This window comes from Hypomesus nipponensis, chromosome 24, assembly GCF_054491055.1.
Source record: "Hypomesus nipponensis isolate SF chromosome 24, ASM5449105v1, whole genome shotgun sequence".
Taxonomy (NCBI): Eukaryota; Metazoa; Chordata; class Actinopteri; order Osmeriformes; family Osmeridae; genus Hypomesus; species Hypomesus nipponensis.
This window is the reverse complement of record NC_140384.1, coordinates 5,199,738-5,227,074: the sequence shown is the minus strand read 5'-3', so window position 1 is coordinate 5,227,074 and position 27,337 is coordinate 5,199,738. Positions and strand designations below refer to the sequence as shown.

Sequence of the window (27,337 nt, the reverse complement as noted above, 5' to 3'; positions counted from 1 at the left end):
AACCACTACTGGTCTCTCTCTCTCTCTCTCTCTCTCTCTCTCTCTCTCTCTCTCTCTCTCTCTCTCTCTCTCTCTCTCTCTCTCTCTCTCTCTCTCTCTCTCTCTCTCTCTCTCTCTCTCTCTCTCTCTCTCTCTCTCTCTCTCTCTCTCTCTCTCTCTCTCTCTGTCTCTGTCTCTGTCTCTTTCTCTGTCTCTGTCTCTGTCTCTGTCTCTGTCTCTGTCTCTCTCTGTCTCTCTGTCTCTCTGTCTCTCTCTCTCTCTCTCTCTCTCCCTCCCCTTCTCTCTCTCTCTCTCTCTCTCTCTCTCTCTCTCTCCTTCTCTGTTTTTGTCTTCCTCCCTCTTCAGCTCTCTCTTCCTCCATCTCGCTGCTTCTCCGTCACACACACACAGAAGTTTAAACTCAAAAGGGATGAGTGCCCAAACATGCATGTTCACAACGGGAGCGAGGTTGGCGATTTTCATTCCTTGAAGTGGGTCAGGGCTAGGCTACGTAGGAACAGAGGGATAGAGAGAGAGAGAGAGAGAGCTCTGGCACCCTGGCTGTCGCAGGCGGTGGCTGGGGCTCAGAGGAGAGTGATTGGACCTTTCTAGGTCACATCCCGCGACGGTGGTTAAGAGGCAGGGCAGAGGATAAATGTGGAGGAGAAGGGAGGATGCAGTTACCCCTCCGAGCTGATCTAGGATGGACCCGCTCCCCTCCTCTCCTCCTCCCACTGCCCTCTCCCCTCCACTTCTCTCTCTACCCCTCCTATCCCCCTCCTCTCCTCTTTCCCACCCCCCCCTCCCCTCCACTCCTTCAATCCTCTCCTCCCTGCTCCCTTTATCCTACAGCTCCATTATTTCCCCATCTAAAGCCATGCTCTGCGTCCCCTGTAGAGAGATCAGCCTGTGGACTTCAAAGGGGTTGCAACTAGGTCACTGCAGTCAGTCCACACATCCACACACATGCCCTCTCCCTCTCTCTCCCCCTCTCTCTCTATCTCTCTCTCTACATCTCTCTCTCTCTCTCTCTCTCTATGTCTCTCTTTGCCTTTCTCTCCCCATCTCTGTATTTCTTTTTCATTCCCCTTCTCCATTACGTTACCTCTCTCTCTTCCCCCCTCTGTCTTGTTTTCGCTGTCTCTGAAGGACACTGGGAAACAAAAAAGAAGCCTCCAACGTAAAACCAGGGTGGACAGTCAAGGCCCCTCTGAGAAGGCAGCAGGGGCTGAATAAACATGCGTCGAGGTGAAGAAGGCATGTTTACAAGGACGAGCCAGGTGTTGTGAAGACTTGTAGGTCCTGAGGACCGTCCTGAGTCCCCCCTCCCCCCCCCCCCCTCCTAAACAGGAGAGAAGCCTGGTGCTTCTTCTGGAAAACACCACAAGGCCAAACAGTACACACAACAAACTGAAAGGAGGCCAGGCGATAGGGGTAGAACTCGCAGCATTCCGTTACCTCGAACAGCAAAGCTGCACTTGCCGTGAAGAGAAGGGAGAGAAGAAAAAAGATGGAGATAATGGTCGAGAGGGCATGGTCAAAGGGGGAGACAAAGCTGTAGAGACTTGCTTTTAGTGTACAAACAACACTAGTAAACACCGCTCAAGTTCAAGACGAGGGGATGGGAAGGGAGCAACTCCAACTCCCTCCCAAAAACTAAATACCCCCCCCACACACACACACACGCACACACAAACCCACCGTCTCAGGGCCGTATGTTTGTCTATTGTGCATGTAGATTATAGCACACAGTCTGTGGAGTAATCTGTTAAAGACACATCAAAGACAAGGCTACAGCATAGCGTGCAGAACCTCCCCCCCCCCCCACACACACACACACTCTTGATGAAACAAGCAGCACACAGCATGATAACAGGTCCCACTCATGTGAGGCTTGTTGTTCGGGAGGAAGGGCATGTCTCCTCTAACCAGCCCGCCCTCATCATCTCTCCTCTCCTCCACTCGTCTGTCATTCCTCCTCCTCCCTCCTCCCCTCCACCAGTCCAGCTCCCCCCCCCCCCCCCCTTGTCCTCCCCTACACTCGGTAGTAGTCAGTGCAAGTGGACCCTGTTGGCAGTTTCATGAATGCCATCTCCCCGTTTGGTCTCTGCAGGTATGTGTGTGTACCATGTGTGTCAACACGTCCGCTTTATTCCCCCCCCCCCCTTTTCTTTGACTAGGCGTCTGCTCCTAGATGTATGTCTGTGTGTGTGTCTGTGTGTGTCTGTGTGTCTGTGTGTGTCTGTGTCTGTGTGTGTGTGTGTGTGTGTGTGTTTGTCTGTGTGTGTGTGTGTGTCTGTGTAGGCTGATGCTCGGTTGAGTGACAGCCGGGGCAGTGGTGACACAGTGGCATATGGCGCGCCTGGTAACCGCGGCGACATGACACGAGCGCACGAGACTCGGCGGAGCGTGTCCCGGGGAGCCTCGGTGGCTCCCACAAAGATCTGACACCTGAGGAGGAGGAGGACACCAAACGAGTCGAACACCCACATCCGCGGGCGAGGAGACGGCGGAGCGGCCCCCGTTCCGTGCTCATCCACAACCAGACGGAGGACACAGACAGACACACACCCACACACACACACACACACACAAACAGACGCAGTATGCTGTGGTGTTATTGTCGTGTGCTGTTGGCTGGGTGGCATGACGACCCGCCGGTGACACCAGGAGCGCCGCAGAAGACCCTGGAGCAGGAACCAGACTTATAAGAGCTCATCACTGACTTTGTCTCGGTACCGTTCACTCTCTTTCCCTCACACACACACAAACACACACACACACACACACCCCACCTGGTCGTGGGAGGTGATTGATACCACAGTAAAAACAGAGGGAGAGGAGAGGTGTCAGTGTGTCACTATAATTAGCCAGAGTGTTCCACGGAGCAGGAGCTTCTGGAAGAATCTCTGCCGTTCCTGTCTCCTCCCTGGGAACACTGTGCGAAGGGGCGGGCGCGCGCGTGGGCACGGGCGTGCGTGCGTTTGCGAGGCGACGCAGGAAACGCTTGTTTTCGTGTCGTACGCGAGTGACTGTTTGGGTGTCATGCCGTTCTGACAGACAGACACGCACACACACACACACACACCACCAGTCAGTCTTTCTCCTCAGCACCTACCTACAGCACTCCTCCCTCTCAGCAGACGAGGAGGGAGAAGCCAATCAGAAACCCATCTAAACATTTGACTAAACACGCCACAGTCAACTCCCGGCGTTTGTCACGCACCATGCCGGCCGCTGCCCCCTCGCCGGCGCCAGCTGTGGCCTCGCCAGCTGCTTAGCCTCCCACCTGGCTCTGACCGGCGCAGCGGCCAACAGACGCCACCGCCGCTTAGCGCCCCGCAGGGCAGGCGACCCCAGGGAGGAGGGACAGCCCAGGACGGAGGCCAAGCACACGCCCGCTGGAGCCAAGCTCACGTCTGGCTCACACGCGTACAGTACACACACACACACCTACACACACTGTGTGAACGCCGTTGTTTTAACGTTGAACTCACTCGTTGGTTTATATGTTGAAAACCTTAACACATTACCTAACATTGACAGGAAATTGAAATCAAAAACACACAAAGGGACATATATTGATGGTAGTTGACTGGTTGTTGGTGCTCTGGCTTGGTTCCTGTGTGTGTGTGTGTGTGTGTACAAAGTAGGGGACTGATACAAGGCCACTTCTTCCTTGAGAAAGAAGTGTGTTTTCTGGGTGTCTGCTCCCTCTGACACACACACACACACACACGTTAAATCCCTGAGCTCAGAAACAGGGACTGTCACACACATCCCTCCTGCATCCTGGCACTGTGACATGGGCACACACATGCACACACCTTTTCTGCTAAAGCTCTCAGTGCAACACACATGCGAGCACACACACACACACACACACACACACACATACACACACACACACACACACACACACACACACACTGGGGACTGTGACACTGTGTGAATGCTGATTTGCAGGCATCTTCACCTCGCCCACGAACGCTGCTCCTCGTTTCCCACGGCAACACTCCTCCAGGGGAGTGCAGGTGACAGGTTTGACATTCCCTGAACCCACACACACACACACACACACACACACACACACACACAGACACACACACACACAACAGATGCACATACATTACTGTATATCTTGCATTATTTTTCTCCTCAATGCACCTGTGTATAGATGAATATCCTGCATTAGGTTCTTTGACAGAACCCCACTACTGGAAACCTGGAAGTTCAACAGCTGACACCCTATCGCAATCTCATTACCTTTCCAATATATCTCCCTCCCATATACAATATACACTTTCACAAAATAAGACCCCACTGAGGTCTAGAGGTCTTGTGAAGGGCTCCAGGCGAGGAGAGACCTGACCTCCCCTCCAGTCGAGAGGTCCTGCAGCCACCCTCTCATCCTCCTCCCTCTCCTCCTCCCTCTCCTCCTCCTCCCTCTCCTCCTCCCTCTCGTCCTCCCTCTCCTCCTCCTCCCTCTCCTCCTCCCTCTCTTCCTCCCTCTCCTCCTCCTCTCTCTCCTCCTCCCTCTCCTCCTCCCTCTCCTCCTCCTCCCTCTCCTCCTCCCTCTCGTCCTCCCTCTCCTCCTCCTCCCTCTCCTCCTCCTCCATCTCCTCCTCCCTCTCGTCCTCCCTCTCCTCCTCCTCCCTCTCCTCCTCCCTCTCTTCCTCCCTCTCGTCCTCCCTCTCCTCCTCCTCCCTCTCCTCCTCCCTCTCCTCCTCCTCCCTCTCCTCCTCCCTCTCGTCCTCCCTCTCCTCCTCCTCCCTCTCCTCCTCCTCCATCTCCTCCTCCCTCTCGTCCTCCCTCTCCTCCTCCTCCCTCTCCTCCTCCCTCTCCTCCTCCTCCCTCTCCTCCTCCCTCTCGTCCTCCCTCTCCTCCTCCTCCCTCTCCTCCTCCCTCTCCTCCTCCTCCCTCTCCTCCTCCCTCTCGTCCTCCCTCTCCTCCTCCTCCCTCTCCTCCTCCCTCTCCTCCTCCTCTCTCTCCTCCTCCCTCTCCTCCTCCTCCCTCTCCTCCTCCCTCTCGTCCTCCCTCTCCTCCTCCTCCCTCTCCTTCTCCCTCTCCTTCTCCTCCTCCATCTATCCTCATCTGCAGACGCCCGTCTCAGGACTAAAACTATTTACACAGACATTTGTTGTTCTTTCCGGGTGACCCCGGCGGGCTCCGGGGCGCACCGGTTAACCCCTATTTAAACCATGAGTTCTCTCTCATCGATCACGCGGCCCGGTGCGGCCGGCGGGGTGGGGGGGTGGAGGCGTGGACGAGAGCTTATGCCAGGGTGCCGGGGCTCAGCCGTGACCTTGCTGCCCCTTGGAGGCTGGCCCGGGCGCCCGCTCACCTCCAGACCTCTCGGCTAACTCGATTTCCCGTTACAAGTCTCCCGCCCGCCACTGGAACTGCAGCAAACCTGCCGTTCTGGCTAGGGAGCCTGAGCGCTGTTTACAAGGGTCTGGAGGACAAGGATGTCCCTGTGTGATGTATGTGTGTGCCCTATGTGTGTGTGTGTGTGTGTGTGTGTGTGCCAGTGAACCTGTGTTACATTGTGTAGATAAAGGTCTATGTGCTAGCTGCATGGTGGAGGTGGTAGATATATGAAGGGCTGTGTGCTAGCTGCATGGTGGAGGTGGGTAGATAGATGAAGGGCTGTGTGTTAGCTGCATGGTGGAGGTGGGTAGATATATGAAGGGCTATGTGCTAGCTGCATGGTGGAGGTGGGTAGATAGATGAAGGGCTATGTGCTAGCTGCATGGTGGAGGTGGGTAGATAGATGAAGGGCTATGTGCTAGCTGCATGGTGGAGGTGGGTAGATAGATGAAGGGCTATGTGCTAGCTGCATGGTGGAGGTGGGTAGATAGATGAAGGGCTATGTGCTAGCTGCATGGTGGAGGTGGGTAGATAGATGAAGGGCTATGTGCTAGCTGCATGGTGGAGGTGGGTAGATAGATGAAGGGCTGTGTGCTAGCTGCATGGTGGAGGTGGGTAGATATATGAAGGGCTGTGTGCTAGCTGCATGGTGGAGGTGGGTAGATATATGAAGGGCTGTGTGCTAGCTGCATGGTGGAGGTGGGTAGATAGATGAAGGGCTATGTGCTAGCTGCATGGTGGAGGTGGGTAGATATATGAAGGGCTGTGTGCTAGCTGCATGGTGGAGGTGGGTAGATAGATGAAGGGCTATGTGCTAGCTGCATGGTGGAGGTGGGTAGATATATGAAGGGCTGTGTGCTAGCTGCATGGTGGAGGTGGGTAGATAGATGAAGGGCTATGTGCTAGCTGCATGGTGGAGGTGGGTAGATATATGAAGGGCTGTGTGCTAGCTGCATGGTGGAGGTGGGTAGATAGATGAAGGGCTATGTGCTAGCTGCATGGTGGAGGTGGGTAGATATATGAAGGGCTGTGTGCTAGCTGCATGGTGGAGGAGTTGGGTGCTGTGTGTTAGCTGGACTGTACATTTAGCTTTGCTGGGACAATTCCCCGGGAGACGGTTAGCAAGAATCCACCACACTGTGCCTTAGGGCCTCTGGAAGAGAGACTAAACAACACAGTCCCACAGGGACACACACACACAGCCCGTGGCTGTAAACAACCTACTACCCACCACACACATTCTCTCTGTCTCTTTCTCTCTCGCACACACACACACTGTTTCTGATTGTATAATTTGTATAATTTCAAATTGAAAAGAAAGAGAGAAAAAAAATCCAATTACCAAAATGGAGGCTAATAAACGCATAATCTCTCATGATGTTTCACTATTTAGATGAAAGTTGTTCTTTTCTTTTTCCCCCTCTCTCCTCTTAATCCATCCACCCTCTCTCTCTCTCTCTCTCTCTCTCTCTCTCTCTCTCTCTCTCTCTCTCTCTCTGTCTCTGTCTCTGTCTCTCTCTCTCTCTCTCTCTCTCTCTCTCTCTCTCTCTCTCTCTCTCTCTCTCTCTCTCTCTCTCTCTCTCTCTCTCTCTCTCTCTCTCTCTCTCTGTCTCTGTCTCTGTCTCTGTCTCTGTCTCTCTCTCTCTCTCTCTCTCTCTCTCTCTCTCTCTCTCTCTCTCTCTCTCTCTCTCTCTCTCTGTCTCTCTCTCTCTCTCTCTCTCTCTCTCTCTCTCTCTCTCTCTCTCTCTCTCTCTCTCTCTCTCTCTAACTCTCTCATGCAAGCAAGGCTACTCCAGGTGGCCAAGACAGCACAAGCTTATGCAGCACTCTCCCTATTTAATGTCCTAGTACAGTTTGAACAGCCACATGTGTGTGTGTGTGTGTGTGTGTGTGCGCCATGTGCGCACCCACGAAGCAGGAAGCGATGGTGCGTCTTGGAACGCACGCCACAGTGTGTGATGGGGGTGCGTCTGTCAGCATCACTTCAGGAGCTCTGTGTGTCCTCGTCGCACGCGTCTGTTTCCTGGAAGCACATGTTGTTTGTTTTCATAAAGAAAAGGATGAGAGACTCCTTATCCTTTCCTGACTAGAAAATAAAGGCTGCCTGAGAAGAGAGACTAAATGAGACCACAATCAATAGCAGCGCCGGGAGGGGGGTAAACACACACACACACACGTCACCTGCAGCGCTACATAATAATCAGCTCCAAACACCAAACATACAGTATGTACACACTCACCCCCACCCTCTCACACACATCAATACCTTGACACAGACACAGATACACACAGATACACACACACGCACACTTAATTTGGAAATAAATGCTTTTACGATGAGTGTGGAGCTGCATTGTTAATCTACAGAGACGGAGAGAGAGAGAAAAAGAAAGAGAGATAGATAAAGAGAGAGAGAGAGAGAGAGAGAGAGAGCGAAAGAGAGAGAGAGAGAGAGAGAGAGCGAGCGAAAGAGAGAGAGCGAAAGAGAGAGAGCGAAAGAGAGAGAGAGAGAGAGAGAGAGAGAAGAGAGAGAGAGAGAGAGAGAGAGAGAGAGAGAGAGAGAGAGAGAGAGAGAGAGAGAGAGAGAGAGAGAGAGATTCTGAGATTCTACACACGGCGCTGTTTTAAGACAGGGAATACCACCACAAAATAATGTTTTCTCCCCCTTCTGATCAATTTTTAATTTGGCCTGTGCAGCAGTGCTCTTGCCGGGGCCTTGCCTGGTAATTATGGCGTTTTATTGACAGCTGCCTTCCCGCGGGAGGCTATTTAAAAGAGGTTTAACCCCAGAGCAAGTCCCAGCCTCGGCTGCCTTTGAAGGTGTCAAGTGCATTGATCTGAACTCCAGGACGCTCCGGAGGTTGTACCTGGAGGTGTGTGATCCACGCTGGGCCTCAATTACAAGGCCAGGCCTGCCCAGCGCTTCTCCTGACCCTCACACACCTGTCCTGCAGCTACAAAACACACACACACACGCGGGTTTGTCTGTCTGCCTGTTTGCCCTCTGAGCCTCCTCCATCCTGTCGACAGCACAGAACACACACACACACACTCTAACGCTATAGACTAGCTCCAACCCTGATCACCACATCACACACAAAAAAAACAAAAAAAGACAAACAGGCAAACTCTCACGCACACACGCAGAAATATCTCTGCTGGGGGGAGATAGGAGGGGAACTGATGAGAAACAGTGGGGAGGGAAGGAAGAGAGGGAGAAAGAAGAGAGAGAGAGAGAGAGAGAGAGAGAGATAGAGAGAGAGAGAGGGGGTGGGGGGGGGAGCGAGAGACACCGTCGATAGCACACGGCCCCGCAAAGCAACAGAGGAAGAGAGGAAGGAAGAGACTAGTGAAAAAGACATCAATCCGGATAAAAAAAGAGCAACATGACAGAAATTAAACAAGATTCCTGTGTTTGAGTTTGCCTGCTTGCCTGCCCCTTTCAGGCTCCCATTGAAATTCTGGGCATATCCAACCCCCTAGGCTTTTGACACACTTTTGAAAACACCACACCCCCTCTTCTCTCTCTCCAGCGAGTCTCCAGTGCCGAGCATAACCGCCTAACAAGAGGGGGGAGGGATGGGGGTGAAAGGGGGAGGAGGGTAGAAGGGGAGGAGGAGGTGTCAAGGGGCATGGATCTTATTTTTTATTAAAGACAATTTCTAATGAAATCTTTTTTTCTTTTTTACACGGGCCAATGTGCGTGCGTGTGTGAGACAGAGTGTGTGTTTGTTGGGGGAAAGGTGTAAACACAAGGGGGCAAAGGTGTGGGTCAAAGAAACATTCAAAGGCAAACATGGGGAACAAAGCAAGCAGGAGTGTTGAAGATTGAACTGGAGGAAAGGGGAATGGGGAAGCACTGTGTGAGCAAAAAAGTTGCAAAATGAGAGAAGAGGAAGAGAGACAGAGAGACAAAGAGAGATACAGACACAGAGAGAGAGAGAGAGAGAGAGAGAGAGAGAGAGAGAGAGACACAGAGAGAGACACAGAGAGAGACACAGAGAGAGAGACACAGAGAGAGAGACACAGAGAGAGAGAGAGAGAGAGAGAGAGAGAGAGAGAGAGAGAGCGATAGAGAGAGAGAGAGAGAGAGAGAGAGAGAGAGAGAGAGAGAGAGAGAGCGATAGAGAGAGAGAGAGAGAGAGAGAGAGAGAGAGAGAGAGAGAGAGAGAGAGAGAGAGAGAGAGAGAGAGAGGATTCTAACAGAGTTAGTTTCAGCACTCTTGTCAAGCCTCTGTTTCCACACTGCCTAGTGCCTACAGTACCCTCTCCAAGACTTTACAGATGAGCTTCCATACATACCAGCATACCCTCTACCTTGGTTACAGAGAAACACACACACACACACACATCACCTTTCTGCTCAGCTAAGACAACAGTTGTTGACTGCAGGTACCTTAAATAACACACACTGAGCCCGAACCCACTCGTTCAAACAGTAGCTCAGGATAGCTGAACAAACTGACAAGCAACCAACACCACCCCCCGCCCCCCTCTATCCTCCCTCGTCCTCCATCCGCTCTCCCTTCTTTCCCCTCACCTCTCGCCACCACTCGTATCCTTCTCTCCCCCCCCCCCCTCTCTCTCTCTCTCCCTCTGTCTCTCCGTCTCTCCTCTCCTCCGTCTCCCTCTCTCTTCTGCTCCTGCCTCTCTCGTTTCAGGATCCTGTCTTGGCAGGGCAAGAAGGTAATGATATAGCTGCCATGATGCAACAAGCAGACCTGTCGACTGTCAAGAATTGAAATCATGAAGGAATAAGCTGTCATTAAGAGGGCCTCTCCCAGTAGTGGAGCTGTCAGGCGCTTGCCTTCTGCCGCCTCCCTCCCTCCCTCCCCCTCCCGCAACCCCCCCCAACGATCTCTCTCCCCCTCCTCTCTCTTCTTTGTCTCTCCACTCCGCCCTCCCCTCTCTCCCCCTCTCCTCCTCTCTCTCTCTCTCTCTCTCTGTCTCTCATTGCGCTCCTCCGCCTCCCTCTCCTTCTCAGCGTCCCTTCTCCCCCCTCTCACCCCTCGCCCACATCCTTCCTCACTAAACCCAACATTTCCTGGTCCTCCTTTCTCTCCCGCCTAATCCCTCCCTACCTCCGTCTCCCTCTCTCCCGTCTGGCTGTGCTGCTGCTGGGGTTGGTGATGGAGCGGACTCCCCTCACCTGTCACTCTGCAGCTTGGCTCTGGGAATAGCAACCCCCACCCCACCCCCGCCACACACACACACACACACACACCGCTCCCTGCCACCTCCTCTGCCCACACCTCGACACCACTCCCAGTTCACAGATCCCAGGCCCCCACTGCAACCAAGTGTGTGTGTGTGTGTTACAGCAATACATGCGAGAGAGAGAGAGAGAGAGAGAGAGAGAGAGAGACAGAGAGAGAGAGAGAGAGAGAGAGAGAGAGAGAGAGAGAGAGAGAGAGAGAGAGAGAGAGGGGAATGAGGGAGCGAAGCGGGGGCGGGTATCATGGACTTGGGTTAAACTGAGGCTATTCGTGTATCTGTGATATACTGTAGGTGGAGGGTGGGTGATGAGTGTGTTACTGAGTCAGAGGGATCGTCGGAGGGATGGTCAGCCCTCTGATTCACCCTGTGTGTGTGTGTGTGTGTTAGGTTGGGAGTGTCTGGGGTCTGATTAGCCAGAGCTATCAGCTTTTTCCCACAATTCCCGGATTGGCAGGCGGGATCCCATTGGACAGCTGAAGTGGCTGAGCTTAGTTGCAAAGGAGCATGGGTAGGAATCTTAAAGTGGGATTTCGAAGACAGTACACCTCCTCAATCGGCAAAATAACTGTGTGTATGTGTGTGTGTGTGTGTGTTCCTTAAGAGTGTGTGCTCCTTCTATCTCTATCAAACCATACAGGTATGAATCTATCACACACTCCATGACCTTCACCTCTGCAGTGATCTCCCCTGTAGAGGTCACAACCCTGTCCCTAAGGCCTTCACTCCGGAGCACACTAGAACATTCTCCAGCCACCCCAACCTTGGGAATCCAGTCATAACCAGGCAGTCAGGTCTAAGTACACTCCACTGTTAGCCAGTGTGTGGATATGTGTGTGTGTGTGTGTGGATATGTGTGTGTGTGTGTGTGGATATGTGTGTGTGTGTGTGTGTGTGTGTGTCGGTTTGCCCAGCTAGTCACAGTCGGGCCTTCCTGTAAATGCCAACATGATGATGTGTCGGGCGTAAGGATATGCTGCCTTGTTTACCATGATGAATGGTCACCGCTCCTCGCACGATTCTCTGTATCTCGTCTGTCACTTTGGCTCTGAGGAACACAACTCCACAGCAAATGTAATAATAGCCAGACTTACTGTTACAAACGCACAAATCACACTCTCTCTCCTGCGCGCACACACGCACGTTCGTCGGCACGCACATTTCTCACGTCTCCAACCCGCTGTGGCGTCAGCCGGCAGATACGTTAGCGCTAGTCTTTATGACATTTAGATTAGATAGAGGGAGTGAGGGAGAGAGAGAGAGAGAGAGAGAGAGAGAGAGAGAGAGAGAGAGAGAGAGAGAGAGAGAGAGAGAGGGGGGAGGGATAGAGGGAGTGAGGGAGAGAGAGAGGGAGATGTAGAGGGAGAGAGGGAGAGAGAGAAAGGGAGAGAGAGAGGGAGGGAGGGAACGTAGGATCTCCCCTAAGTCAATTTGAACGGCGGGCCGATGAAATTACCCAGGTAGCCGTGGCCAGCTTGACAAATGAGCAGTGAGATGAGGATGAAAATCCCTCGACAGTGTGTGGTGCTTCCAGCACGTTAACACAAACACACACACACACACACACACAAACCACACAGGAAGCAACAGACACAAGAAAGGAAAATCTAAGTTAAGGTTTACATGTGCGTTCCCACCGTCTCACACACCCTCTCTCTCACACACACACACACACACAGAGCGGAGATCCCGAGAGCCTCCATGCTACAGACGAGGCCCGGAGAGGCAGAGTGTCGGGCCTCTTAGCAAGGAGGCCAACGCGCTCCAGAGACACATCAGCAGCGAGATCCCCTCAGAGGAGAGACCAGCGGGGAGGGGAGGACTCTGGGAGCTTCTTCCTGACACACTTCCTCAGACCTCCTGGTCTCCCCGCTAAGGCACGTGGAGCCTTCCTTCGTTTCCGTCATGTAGAACAAAGCAGTAGGAGTAAGACTACAACACCAGGAATAGCTCCCCCCCCCCCCCCCCCCTCACCTGCTAAGGTCCTGGTATCTGGGGTACCGCCCCTACAGGGGGTGGGAGCCCTTCCAAGCATACACAGAGACAATGCAAGGGGGAGGGGATGTGTGTATGTGTGTGTGTGTGTTTGTGTGTGTGTGTGTGTATGTGTGTGTGTGTGTGTGTGTGTGTGTGTGTGTGCAGGGCAGAGCAGAGCAGAGCAGTGATAATCAGGAACCCAGAGACCCGGGGTCTGACCTGCAGCTATGACTCTACACTGAGAGGAGAGATCAGACAGAGGGGGGGGAGAGAGGGAGAGGGAACGAGAGACCCAGAGAGAGAGAGAGAGAGAGAGAGAGAGAACAAAAGAAAGAGGGAGGGGGAGATAGAGAGAGAGAGAGAGAAAAAAATATATATAGAACTCCTGTGTACATGCAAACCTCTGCAGGAGAGCGGTGACCAGAGCGCCCCCTACAGGTCGACCCCTCCCAGCCCCCAGCCCCCCCTACCCCCACCGACCTCCCTCCCCCTCCCAGCCTCCCTCCCCCTCCAGGCCTCCCTCACCCTCAAAGCCTCCCTCCCCCTCCCAGCCTCCCTCCCCCTCCAAGCCTCCCTCCCCCTCTAAACCTCCCTCCTCCCAGGTCTCCTTACCTCCATGGCGCGGGTGATGAAGGGGATCTGCGTCCCCGAGTCCAGGTCTTCGTTGATGATGAGGCGGCGGGCCCACTGGCCGGCCCGCACCACCCCGTTCCCGTGGATCAGCACCAGCAGCTTGGCCCGGTTCGACAGAGCGTCTGGGCTCAGGTAGATGAAACTCTTGGGCTCATCCTCACTGGCATCCACCTGGACCAGAACACACCGGTAAGGTGGAGAGCAGATCACCCACTGCACACATCCTGCCGTGGTAGTCATGACACGTGTTTAGGATGTTAAGGGAAGATCGAGGTCGTTTGTAAACGAGGTTTTTAGGTACTGTTGGGTTGTAGGTGTATTTTTCACTGGAGTTTTTTTGGTGTAGTTGGACTTGGGTTGTGTTTGTGTGCGTGTGTCTCCATGTGTTTCTCCCAGTATGCCTTAAGGAATCTCTCAACAGACACACACTGTCCATTAAAGCCATGGGTGGCAGCTGCACAAAAAAACGTAATCCAAGCAGACAAAGAAAAGTGAATGGGGGCGAAAATCTCCCCCTTTCTTCTCTTTCTCGCTCTCATTCCCTCTTTCTATACTTGGCTCTGGATAATCTGCTTAAAATCTGCGGTCACAAGTTCAACCCGATGCAGGTGGACGGACCCGCCGCTACCACACACACACAATCTCTCACACACACACACACAGTATTTCTCTCTCTCTCACACACACAGTATTTCTCTCTCACACACACACACACCGGCTCTCTCACACACACCATTTCTCTCTTTCTCACTTCCACAATATTTCTCACACACACACACACACACACAAGCAGGAGTGCACCCACACAAAGCAGAAAAGAACAATTTTCCACGGGAATAATGAGCTAAATACAGGAGACAGATAAAGCAGTGAGAGAGCAGGGGGCTAATACAACTCTCCGTCCCAGGCAGGGTGATTTATGGTCGCTGTTAGTGCTGCGCTCCTCCGTCCACCGATACAACACCACCCCTAACATCCCAATAAACACCGCCTGAAATATGAGCGCGCCCAGAGAGAGGGATGAAGAAGAAGAAGAAGAAATAGGGAGGAAATAATGGAGATCGAGTTTGCGTTCGGCGCCGGGACGAGGTGAGTGTGGAGGGTGAGAACAACTCCTGACAGCGTGCAAAGTGTCGCCCCCCCCCCCATCCCGTCTCAATGCAGAAACAGATTAGACAACTGGCTCCTTCTGACTTTGGGACTGGCGTGTCACAATACAGTTCATTTGTTGAGAAGACACTTCAGCAAAAAGGAGGAGAGAGAGAGTGTGAGAAGGAGAGAGAGAGAGAGAGAGAGAGGTAGAGGGAGAGAGAGAGAGAGAGAGGTAGAGGGAGAGAGAGAGAGAGAGAGGTAGAGGGAGAGAGAGAGAGAGGTAGAGGGAGAGAGAGAGAGAGAGAGAGAGAGAGAGAGGTAGAGGGAGAGAGAGAGAGAGAGAGAGAGAGAGAGAGAGAGAGAGAGAGAGAGAGAGAGAGAGAGAGAGAGAGAGAGAGAGAGAGAGCAGGAGAGAGAAAGCTGGGAGAGCTTATTCCGGGGGACACAGGAAATCATAATGACACGTCGAAGCCCAGCACATTTACATCCATGTTCACATTAATACCCCCTTTAATCTTCCAGGAAACAAATCAAAGGCCAGAAGGGTTTGGGGCTCAGCCTGTCTTACCGGGACGACTTCTCTCGTCATGTTGCACCTGGTCTCCAGAAGCTCATACACATACTGGGTGATGATCTGAAACAAACAGACAAACAACAGACACAACTTTATTGATAATGTGAACTTAAGACAACAATGGGTGACATGGAAGGTTAATGGAACACAAACCTGATCGTGTGAGCAGATCATATACTATACACTCCTGTTGCACACATATGCACTGTACTAGATGCAGTGCGGCCTGTTCATTTGGCTTGTATTTTGTATTCAGAGGTGTGTGTGTGTGTGTATGTGTGTGCGGGGGGGTGCATGTGTAGGAGTGTTTCTTTAAGTGTGCATGGGTATGTGTGAGAGAGAAAAGCAGGGAGAGGGAAAGAGAAAGGGAAGGAGAGCTAATTGAAAGTGTCTGGAGTGTGCCGCGTTCCTGAATCAGGAGCGGGGAGTGTTCTGAAAGCCCAGGGAGGAAATCTCCAGTCTGGGTAGGGATAGCTGATGTAAGGTATGTTTATCCCCCCGGCCGCAACGCTAAGGAACTTGTGTACAGAGTTGTTCCAACCCCAGGACAAACTCTTCACGGTTCAATGACATCAACAGTTTTCCTTTTTTTTTCCTCCTATCCCTGTCCCCTCACTCCCTCCTCCTGTCCCTGTCCCCTCACTCCCTCCTCCTATCCCTGTCCCCTCACTCCCTCCTCCTATCCCTGTCCCCTCACTCCCTCCTCCTATCCCTGTCCCCTCACTCCCTCCTCCTATCCCTGTCCCCTCACTCCCTCCTCCTATCCCTGTCCCCTCACTCCCTCCTCCTGTCCCTGTCCCCTCACTCCCTCCTCCTGTCCCTGTCCCCTCACTCCCTCCTCCTATCCCTGTCCCCTCACTCCCTCCTCCTATCCCTGTCCCCTCACTCCCTCCTCCTGTCCCTGTCCCCTCACTCCCTCCTCCTATCCCTGTCCCCTCACTCCCTCCTCCTGTCCCTGTCCCCTCACTCCCTCCTCCTATCCCTGTCCCCTCACTCCCTCCTCCTATTCCTGCTGACAACATAAGGTGTGTAGGCCCACTAGCGTGGAAGCGAGGGGAGAGATGGTTGTTTGGTTATACGTGACTTGGCGAGGGTTGACGAGCTAAAGAAACAGAAATGAGGGGATTGCTTTGTTGTGGTATTTATCGTCTACCGTGTGTGTGTGTGTGGGGGGGGGGGGGCGTAGAGAAAGATCTCAGGGACAGCTAGAAAGAACTGCCTGTCCGCGCGTTTGTGTTAGCGCCGCGCTGTCTACCAGGGTCAGCCTGGGATACAGACTGGCAGCTCACCATCCCTGGTCACACTCCGGTCACCTAGCTGACACGGTCTCGCATGTGTCAGACATGGAAGGGATGTGGAGGGCCAGGGGCAGCTAGCAGACAGGCTAGCTAGCGAGCTAACCAGCACGGGCTAGCTAGCGAGCTAACCAGCACGGGCTAGCTAGCGAGCTAACCAGCACGGGCTAGCTAGCGATCTAACCAGCACGGTCTAGCTAGCGAGCTTACCAGACAGCGTATCCTGATAGGTCATGGATGTAAACGGAAAGCTGTTTATTTATTTGGTATGGCATTACCGTGGTTAATACAAGTGGAAATTAGGAAATTAGAAAACGCTACGTTAGTGGGAGGTCTTTCGCTTCCTTCAAGACAAGTCAAAAGGGGAAAGTTAATAATGTGTGTAATAATGGCACGCTCTTTCAAGGCCAAAAGAAACTCATTGCTAAGTTGATTATGCATCAAAAATACATTATGAACAAAACGATGCAATGGGGATATTAGCCCTGGAGAACCAATCGCAGGTTAGGGGACAGAGGGAACGAGATGAAGGATTTTACCATTTGAACCTGTGAATGAGAAACGCGAGGAAGGCTAAGAGATATAGGCCGCCTCACGTCAGCTAATTCGCTAAAATGTCAGGCCGGCTTGATGAAGACGAAAATGATTCCGGGGCTCAATATGCTAGTGTTTAATGACATCAATAAGCCTCGCAGGAAATTTCATTTGCGCTACATTATTTGTTCAGCGCCTCAGGTGGCCTTGAGACCATGTGATATGGGGAGAGACAGGAGGGAGGGAGGGAGCGAAGGAGGGCGGGAGAGGGGGTATGGATGGAGGGAAGGAAGGAAGGAGCGTAAGGAGGAGGGAGCGATGGGGGAACGGTGGGTGGGCCGAGAGTGGACCAGTACGAGTTTAATTTAGCCTGCAAGAAAACCAGCCATTTCTTAATAAGTGTATGTTTTAGTGTGTGTGTGTGTGTGTGCGCGCTCTCCATATGGACAGTCAGATGGTCCACAGAAGCAGTCATTGTTCAGACTTGCAGACCTGGGGTCATGTCAGAGGAGCAAGAGGATTAGATTCACATGAGGAAGTGCTGGTCTGAGATCAGTACCGCCGCAGGCCTGGGTTTAAACCCACCTCAGGTCCAATGAACCACAGTATCACACAACAGCAAACTCGCTGGATCAGATACACACACACACACACACACACACAGAGACACACACTCACTCCCTTCTCTGCATGGGCCTCTTGCTGCCATCTCCGCAGCAGATCAGTGTAATAAGAGAAGCCTTTTCTTGTCACATAATTAACACAGCGTTATTAGCAGCAGAATGGCAGGGCCCTGCAGGTAAGGAGTGCTAAGTGGCTACACTGTCAGGAGTGGAGAGAACACGAGGGGGCCGGAGGGAGCCAGCGAGCACTATTGAGACGGGCCCCCGGAGCAGAGCACAGCCTGGCGATGGGAGATAGCCCCGAGGCTAACACGGGGGGGCGCATCCTAATCCTGCGAAGCCGCCGCCTCCTACTGCTGCTGCTGCTGTGACGATGGGATGAGCCCCCTCGAGTCTGGAGGACGACGCCGGGGTTTGTTTAGGGAGGAAGAGTTGTGGTGAGGCAACCAAGGAGAGAGCTGGGATCAGGGAGGAAGGAAGGGCTCAGAGGCAGGGACGGAGGGCGGGGGGGGGGGGGGGTGGGGGGGACAGAGGAGACAGAGGTAATCCAGAGGAGTCTTCTGGTTTTTGCCAAAGCCCACATCGGGGACAGCTGAGAGAGATGAAGGGAGTGCGGGGGAGAGAGACGGAGGAATAGCTGGCCTTGACCGGTGCGTGAGACTGGGTGGCCCAATGTTATCCCACCTGACCTCTCTCCCCCCCGCCCTCCCCAGGAACAACATCCCCGGAACACACACATCTCCCCTCTCTATCACCCCCATCCTGCATTGACTCATTGGCTAAAAGGTATTAATGAAGACCTATGTGACGGTAAGTCTATTTGTAAACCCCACTGGCGGTCAAATAAATATGGGGAGGCCCCCCATTGGAAAGGAAGAGAGAAAGAGAGAGAGGAAGAAAGAGAGATAGAGAGTGAGAGAGAGAAAGAGAGAGAAAGAGAGAGAGAGAGAGAGAGAGAGGAGAGAGATCAAGACCTCCCACATTGAGTGTTTTGTGCGTGTGTGTGTCTGCGTGTGCGTGTGTGTAATACTCTCTGATTACTGCGGTCATGCTTGGTCAGGCTGACCGTTCTCGGGGCGATAAGGAGATGATCTACCGGACATGGAGGAGGGGGGGGGGGGGACTGTGGGGGGGGGGGGGGGGGGTCAGGGGGTGGATGAAAGTGTAAGCTTTGCAATGACCACCGCACTGCAAGCATGCAAGTAGCTTGACCAGGTGCGTGAAAGACAGACCTGCCCTCACACACACACACACACACACACATACACACTGACAGTTGGCCGGGCACAGCTCCCTCTCTGGAAGCCACTCAGCCATATATACGAGCGGGGCGGCGAGATCAAAGCCGTATCCATAATGAAAGTTTAGGCTCTGCTCCATCAGCGACAGCACCCACAGAAGAAGCCTCTCTCCAGCCTGGGAATAGAGAGTGGGGGGGACACTAAATCCCTCCTCGCAAGCCTGCCGCAACACGGGCGGCTGAGCAAAGCCAACAACGAGAGAGAGAGAGAGAGAGAGAGAGAGAGAGAGAGAGAGAGAGAGAGAGAGAGAGAGAGAGAGAGAGAGAGAGAGATAGAGAGAGAGAGAGAGAGAGAGCACAAGAGGAGATGAGGACGGTGTTTATTTAAAGGCTGCCTTGTACGACAACAGGCAGAGAATTAAAATAGGGCCCATTGTTGTTTGCATGCAGTCAGTAAGTCTGCTGAGTGGAAGGGGGGGGGGGGAACAAAGACGCAGGGAGCGCGCTCGCAGGCAGCGACTCCCAGAAGGGCTGCGTGCTGCTGCTGCTGTGTCGGGGGTGGGTGGGTGGGTGGGGGGGGGGGGGGGAGAACAGCTCTCCAGAGAGCGACAACGAGAGGGAGACAGAGGGGAGGGAGTGAGAGTTAGGCAGTAAAAGGGGAAGGGGTAGAAAGGGCGAGGGATGATGAGTGAGAGAGAGACAGAGAGCTTTTCTTTCTGAGCAGAAAGTCTCTTTCTACTTTAAGGGCCGTCTATTGACCAGTGCAGGTGTCAACAAAGACCAGCGAAGGTCAAATTCTCCCAAACTGTCCATCGCTCCCACCTTCCCCCACTGTCCCTCCATTCCCCCCCCCCCCCCCTCCAGACTTCCAGCACTAGGGGCATCTGGGGAGACATCAAGAGAGACAGCTGCCAATTGTTGCCTCTCTTGAAGGGAGATCCTTTTCTGCTGGGAGCAAAACAGCCCATGACTGAAGGGTCACAGTAGGAGGTCTAGGACTCCATTGGACTGAGTGTGCTATGTGTGTGTGTGTGTGTGTGTCTGTTCAGCATGGGGGAAGCCACCATCTCTACAGGGGCCACAGTCCACACGGACACCGATGCTGCCTCTGAGACCCGACTGTTGACTGTACAAAAGAGAGAGCCGTTCGCACACTGCCAACTGAGTGAGTGTGAGAGACTGCGCAAGAGAGAAAGGAAGAGATAGGGAAGGGGAGGGAAAATCTTGATAATACAGCCATCTGGCTGAGTTTGCTTCATTAGAATATTGTATATCTGTGAGTGAGTGTGTGTGTGTGTGTGCATGCGCGCACGTGTGTGTGTGTGTGTGTGTGATTCCACAGATGCAGGCAGTGGATAGAAAACCCCTAATTTATTAACAGCTTAATACTGTTCCATCTGGGTCCGGCCCTAGCCTGGTGTACTGGTCACCCATCAGAGGAAACTATCACTTACAGCAGCAATCACACGATCACTGAGCCCTCCACAGGTTGAGGTGACCCTGCTCCCACACACACACACACACACACGCGTACACTCTCTCACACTCCCAGATACGCACTCGCGCATGCGCGCACACTCGCACGCATGCACGCGCATTCACACTCCCACACACACACACACACGTGCACACACACATCACATGATACTGAAAGAACAGGGTGTTTCCAACACGAGCCGGCAGACACCCTCGGAAGACATGTCACAGAGGAAGACATGTCACAGAGGAAGACATGTCACAGAGGAAGACATGTCACAGAGGAAGACATGTCACAGAGGAAGACATGTCACAGAGGAAGACATGCCACCGAGGAAGACAAACAAGCGTACGACTGTCCGACTATAAACCCCTCCCAGGTGTAGGAGACGGAGCTCAGGTGCGCATCTCTCCACGACGCCTCATCCCGTCGCGTGTACGTGTGTGTGTGTGTGTGTGTGTGTCCAAGCACACTGACTCGTATCAACACACCCACTAAAGACAATTGGGGGACGTGTTAACACGGAGAGAGCGGGTAAACGGCAGAGTGAGCATGAGGAAGGGTTTCAATTTCCCTCTGGCCACACACGCACACACACACGCACGCACGCACATACTACATTGTAGCCTAACAGTGCGGAGCCGGGCTCGGGGGTTGTATTCAGACTTTGTGATTTAATCACTCGAGTCGCTGTGAACGCAACTATCTGAAAGTAGGCGCACACACACACACACACACACAAGCGCGCGCACACACACACACAAGCGCGCACACACACACGAGCAGGGATAGGGGCGCGACGGGAATGGTGGAGGTATGCACGGCTGCCGCAGTTCATTAGTCGTCCTCAAACCAGGCAAAGTGAATCATCAAAGCGCTTTCTGAAATATCTCCATATTCCCATGATAATTACGAGAAAACGTCTGCTAAGGAAGAGCAGGAGCTCGCTCATATCACGTGCACGCCTCCCCCCCCCCCCCCCCCCCCCGGTATTCAAACCCAGCTGTGAGCCTTTCCCTTTCGCACGCGCCCCTACACCAAGACATCCTCCACCTCGTCCCTCCATTCAAACGGGGCTGAAGTGCAAATTGGACATCTGGTGCTGTGATGTCTCTGACAATGCAGCCCGCCGTCGCCCCGCACACGCCATCCGAGCTCCTCGCCACAGACCGGCTTGTCGACGCGAACGAAGGAAAAAAAATATATATGTGGAGAAGAAGAAGAAAGAAAAAAAAGAAGAAGACAGCTAGCGGTTGAGAGAGAGAGTGAGAGAGAGAGGGAGAGAGAGACTGACAGGGTGCGGAGGGGCGCCTTTCACCGCGTCCAGGGACAGACGGGCGAGGGGGCCTCGACTCCTTACCCCCCCCCCCTGTCTCTCTCACGCAGCCTTTACAGTGCATTGTGGGTACAGGCGGGCCCTCTTGAACGGCTGATTGAGGGCATGGCGGGGGGGGGAGGGGGGGATGCGGCGGAGGGCATCGTACAGAGAGGAGGCTCTCAGACGGAGGCTTTAGCTCCCTCTCACCATTGAACCTTGACCTTGTCTTCAAGCGCTCCCGCACTTCCATCCAGCAACACTCCTCAAAAGATGCAGTGACTGGTCTGAGCGATGGGGGAGGAAGTCCCTCGCTCCCCTGCAAACCACTTTACCAGGTGCACAAGGACATCACAGCCACCTGGATACAAAAGATGACCACGGGCTCCGAGTTGGTGCATGGCTAGACGCCGCCGCAAAGTTGTTTCATTCGTTTCTACACAGGGTCCCCTCTGGTCCAAGAACTCGCTGGCAAGAACCAATAGGAGAACAAGACATGGTCGAGTCCGGGTTGGGTTGTGACACAGGATCCAACCTACTGATGTAGGGTGACTCTGTCTGACTGCAGACTCTGCCACTGGTCTGGGAATAGAGCAACGCTAACCGAGTAACCGTCTAGCTCCGCTCTTTAGCTCTTTAGCTCTTTAGCTCGGATCAACCCTTGTATTTACTAGCACGGCTAGAACCCAAACTGACTTCTTTACGAAAGACGAGAGACTTTTTTGTTTTGTTTTGTTACACCTCAGAATCAAATTAGCATACATCCTCCTTGATGAAAACTCCTTCCCTCTAAACGAGTTGTTCCCCTCTGATGTGGAGGTTCAGGAAGTTAAAACGCCCGTGTGTTCTTTGGGCTGCTGGCTACTGAAGGTTTGCTCGCAGCCTTTTAGATGTTCGGAGATACATCCGCCGCCAAAAGAGAGGGAGCGTTCACCAAAGGGTAGCTCTCAAAGGACCTACCTGGATTAGACATAAAGAACACCCAGGTAATCCCACAAAAGAGTCAAATCTTTGCCTTTGAACTTCAAAGAATGAACAGAACAATTAAAGCCAAATAGCGGGGGGATGCAAATGAAGAAAGATTACAAAAGAAAACATTTGTCTGATTAGCTTATGCATATTGCATGGCCTGAGACGTAGTTGGAGAGTGATGGATGAACTGATGAACGTAGAGGTAGAGATGAGACGACTCTATTATCAGGACACCTTGGTCTGAGTGGCACCGTGACACCGACACATTCTGATCACTGGGTTGTCATGGTAAGTTTCTAAACCCGGGTGCACATCCTTGAGAGTCCTTGTCTTTACAAACTCTCTCCACACACACACAGGACATGCTTCCAAACATCAAGTGATAGCTGTTGCAATTGAAAAAAATTCTGAGAGTACAGACACATCCTATCCATCATTAAAGTGTTCCCCTTAATAAATTCATAACAATATTTTTTTTTTATAGTTTACTTGAGTCAAAATCATTCCCTTTCTCTTTTTTAATAAACTACTTAAGGTACGTTATGGTGAAAAAATCAAACAAAAAATCAAACACTTTAGAGCAAGGATATCTTTTGAAGAGACCAGCACTGGGTGCAAAACTGATTTCCAGAGCGCCAGTGTGTGTTCTGAAAGCTGAGGAGGAGGAGTGTGGTGGTGGGTGGGTGGGTGGGTGGGTGGGTGGGTGGGTGGGAGGCAGCGAGGCAGGGACTACAGCATACCTCTCCCAGGGCCTCGTATCTCTTCTGGTTCCAGCGGTGGAGGTCTTCCCTGGCGTTGAACACAAAGGCCTCTCCGGTCTTAATGTGTCTCAGCTGGCCCTCTGATACCACACAGGAAGGCAGGCAGGCAGGCAGAGAGACAGACAGACAAAAAGAAAAAGAAAAGACAGAGTGAAAACACGGTCAAGATTTGCTTGTTCAAACCCTCCAGTATAGTTGTACAGCACATTCACGGGCCTCCGTTGTTTGTTGTGCTTTCGTGAGTCATTCAACTCTGGCTCAAATCGTCCACTTGCCCACCCAGAGAATACCCTGTTCAAACTGTCTGGGAGGCTAATGTTGGGAGCACGGCTAACCACGGTGAGGAGAGAGAGCGTGTGCTTGTTAGGTCTCTGCCTCCATCTGTACAAGCTGAAGTAGTTCTGCCTGTCAAAAGAAGCAAACTAGCTTTGACCTTGAGTTCAGAGTGAGCCGAGACCCTGCTTGGCTTGCCTGCGTCTCTCTCTCTCCCTTCATGCAATTAAAACCCTTTGGCTGCCGTCCCCCCATCTGGCAGGTACAAGGACCGTGGACGCACAGCACTCTTCCAGTCACGACTCCAACGGCCTTCTGGGACGTCTGGCAGAGCGGGGCCCTGACAGCTGGTGTGGCGGAAACTCACCCTCTCTCTCTCTCCCCTTCTTTCTGCTCTGCATCCCTGTCTTTTTTATCTCTGGCTCTCTCTCTCTCTCTCTCTCTCTGGCTCTCTCTCTCCACCTACCTCTGTATTTCTTCCCAGATCTGAGGACAGGCTGGGGGATGCGGGGTGGAGGAGAGGGGGCGGGGGGGGGGGGGGGGGGGTGACACCGCGACCAACACAACTGTTCCTCACACTCCCTTTGAGGCTGCGGTTTGGGTGGCAGCCAAGCGGCCTTCACTGTGGACGACCCCCCACCACCTCCCCCCCCCCAGGCTCAGCTCCGTGCCCAGCCAGGTGGCACTACCGTCAGCCACAAGCCACCGGCCGCAGACATCCACTCCCACCCCAGGGAGGCTAAGCAACAGCACCGATTAGTTGAGCCGGAGAGTAAATCTTCCACAGTTTACAAACAGGGATATTAACCTAAAATAAATTTCATGCAAATTTGGCGAGAGCCGTGGGGAGAACTTTTCAACACCTGTGCGTGGTACATCCACAGCCCGGGTTAATTTACTAATAAAGACAAAATGAGCAACAAGCAAAACATAATCTTTGGAGGGAGAGCAATTTAAGATTACCTCTATTTCTGTTAAATCCTCCAAATATAGACCTACAGAATGAGGCCATCTATCCTACAGTTGACACAGCAAGATAATGAAACGCTAAACAGTGTTCAATTGAATTGTGACCTCTATCATACGACTGCAAAATGCATACAATTTTTTTTTATTTTTTTTTACAAGTACAAAGTACACATACTTAACCCAAACTGCCATTGGGGTCTCATATTCCCTCAATTACAACACAGCAACAGCAGAGAAACATGTTTTGAGAAGATTGCACTATTATTCTCCTCCTTAAAATGACACAATCGCATCTTCTTCATCGCCACGTTAATCTTACCTTACCTCATGTGGTGAGTTTTACAACATTGGCTTTTGCGGGTAGCTGTTAGACAACATATTTTGGCAAGAGCTTCCAAACAACTTGAAGCATGGAGCGGGGGAGGGGGAAGAGGGGGAACACAGGTTTGAAAAGGAACCCACACAGAAGTACCTTGAGAAATCAATTATGTATTCATAGAGGGGATCGGAGGAGGACCTGGGAACAGTAGCGACTAACAGAAGGAAGAGGGGATCTTAATGAAACTCTACATGCAAGGTGTGCGTGAGACAGAGAGAGAGAGAGAGAGAGAGAGAGAGAGAGAGAGAGAGAGAGAGAGAGAGAGAGAGAGAGAGAGAGAGAGAGAGAGAGAGAGAGAGAGAGAGAGAGAGAGAGTTCAGCTCCATCGCTTCAACAACACATTCTCTCAGAGGAATACGTTTTTCTCAACTTTTCTCCCCTTTTCCGTTGTAATTAGCATTCTGCTCTCAATTTAGGAGCTTAATTAGGTGTACATAACCTTGGATTTCCTAGTAATGAAAAACCGGAGGGCTACTGTGATGAAGCCATCATCTTTAGTGATTAAGATACCTGCAACAATTGTACACAGCCTCTTATATTTTCACTTCATTACATGGTCAAATTAAAAAAAATTAACCAGGGTGGTGCTCTAAAAATGTCTTCCGGCCATGGCAGCGGTGAGCTGGCTACAGACAGAGCCTGGGGGGAAGAGGGAAGTTTTAATAGAAATGATATTCCTCACAAACAGAGGGACAGAGAGAGAGACAGGGACAAAGAGAGAGAGAGTTCCTCCAGTCTCTCTCTCTCTCTCTCTCTCTCTCTCTCTCCCCTCCCCTCCCCTCTCTCTCCCTCTCCCTCTCCCTCTCCCTCTCCCTCTCCCTCTCCCTCTCCCTCTCCCTCCCTCTCTCTCTCTCTCTCTCTCTCTCTCTCTCTCTCTCTCTCTCTCTCTCTCTCTCTCTCTCTCTCTCTCTCTCTCTCTCTCTCTCTGTCTCTCTCGGCAGTCTGTGCCGGCCTGTCCACCCGTTCCTAAAAGACGGTGAGACTATGCTAATGCTCCGTCAGGCGCAGTGCAAGGCTGAGTAGGTTACTGACAGGCTGTGGAATACACAACATGTCCTCTCCTCATGCAGCCACAGGGACGCCGGGGGAGAGACGGGGGAGAGACAGGGGAGATGGTGACAGAAAGCAGCACAACAGGAGAGGCCACGTTTGGGGAATACTAAGAGCCAGGAACACAGACACTCCACCTGTACTGGCACAGACTAGGGACTGTGGGGAGATGGTTTCCTGGAGCTGTCAAACCGAAAGCCAACTGTATGATGTCTTGAATGAAACCCGAGAAATTTGCCTTCGAAACGTAATACTGGTGTTATATCTGAGTTGTAGGCAGCAGTGATCACAATATTGGCTTACAGAGGTTAAATGTCACCCTTGAGGACTGGTGAACAACATAACGGTATAGTATGCAACACGAGTGCCTGTTGTCACACTCACGCTCGTTGAAGGCGTACTCAAACTCCTCCAGGGTCTTGGGGAAGATGAGGGGGGGCTCGTCTTTTTTCATCAGTTCATCCAAGTCGATCCTGGATAGCAGATCTGAGACCAGGCCACAATGGGGGGGGGGGGGGGGGGAGAGAGAGAGAGAGAGAGAGAGAGAGAGAGAGAGAGAGAGAGAGAGAGAGAGAGGAGAGGGAGAGAGAGAGAGAGAGAGAGAGAGAGAGAGAGAGAGAGAGAGAGAGAGAGAGAGAGAGAGAGAGAGAAGAAAAAGAGAAATAAAGCTGTTTTAGAAAAAGCAAAGTTTGATACTGTGGGAGAATTATGAGGACTGAAAATAAACTCCTTACCTTTCAGGGCGGTTGTTTTCTCCTTATCTTCTTGGCCAGCAACCTGGGCCATGGTTATCCACAGAATGAATGGCAGGAACGCACAAGGATGAGTAAGCATGGGTCTCCTGGTCTTGTGTGTCACTGTAGGTTGGCCTAGATTAAGTGAAATGCATAATACTAAAAAGGTAGGCTAAATATATTTATTGACATGTTATTATATGTTTTTAACAAAACAGTTGGACTGCTGGACGCCAGGGTCTCAGCATCTGGGATAGCCTACATAATGTCGACTCTTCATGATAAAATAATATATAACCTATATATATTTTTTTCTTTCTTTCTTTCTTTCTTTCTTTCTTTCTTTCTTTCTTTCTTTCTTTCTTTCTTTCTTTCTTTAGAAATCTATTTATTTGATTGCAATTCTCAACAAAGCTGTAACTAACTTAGTTATATATGTTTAAAAACATTGAATAAGTCAAGCAACATTATTTCGGATAAGACAGGATGTTTTGGCGGCAGGAGTATGACACGGCAACATTGTTGTTAAACATACGCAAGTATGTCACGCACACGTGTTGTTAAACTTGCACAACAAAGGCTGCTACTGCAAGCACCGGAATCCAAGTAAATATGCATGTATTATTCAATATGGTGATTTAACAAGTAATTAACACAAACTATGGTATTTATAATTATCAGGGAATTTGAGCATGCACTCAACAAGTAAAGGAACTCGAAATGTTTTGATGAGACGAGTCGATAAAGATGATATACAGTGAAAGTGCAAGACCTACAGCCTAATTTAGAATAATGCATTTTTGCTTTAACCACATACCATTACTATCGACTGTCCAGTATCCTTTGCTTCCTTGTTGTTTATAAAACAGGAAGGAA

At 51.9% G+C, this 27,337-nt stretch overlaps 1 protein-coding gene across 3 annotated transcripts in view; it reads right to left on the bottom strand.

Annotated features, from left to right (window-relative positions):
* The window catches only part of arb2a (ARB2 cotranscriptional regulator A), a 132,599-nt gene extending 105,262 nt beyond the window's left edge, over window positions 1-27,337 (bottom strand). Inside the window, exons 1-6 of one of the 3 annotated variants that reach the window (XM_084690817.1) lie at window positions 27,279-27,337; window positions 26,462-26,596; window positions 26,112-26,213; window positions 23,036-23,136; window positions 14,834-14,899; window positions 13,153-13,344 (exon numbers count right to left, since the gene is read on the bottom strand). In XM_084690817.1, the coding sequence (XP_084546943.1) occupies window positions 13,153-13,344; window positions 14,834-14,899; window positions 23,036-23,136; window positions 26,112-26,213; window positions 26,462-26,561 (561 nt within the window). In that variant the 5' untranslated portion in view covers window positions 26,562-26,596; window positions 27,279-27,337. Of the gene's footprint in view, window positions 1-13,152; window positions 13,345-14,833; window positions 14,900-23,035; window positions 23,137-26,111; window positions 26,214-26,461; window positions 27,056-27,278 lie in introns of those variants that run through there. The other 2 variants (XM_084690819.1, XM_084690818.1) reach the window with 2 other exon arrangements.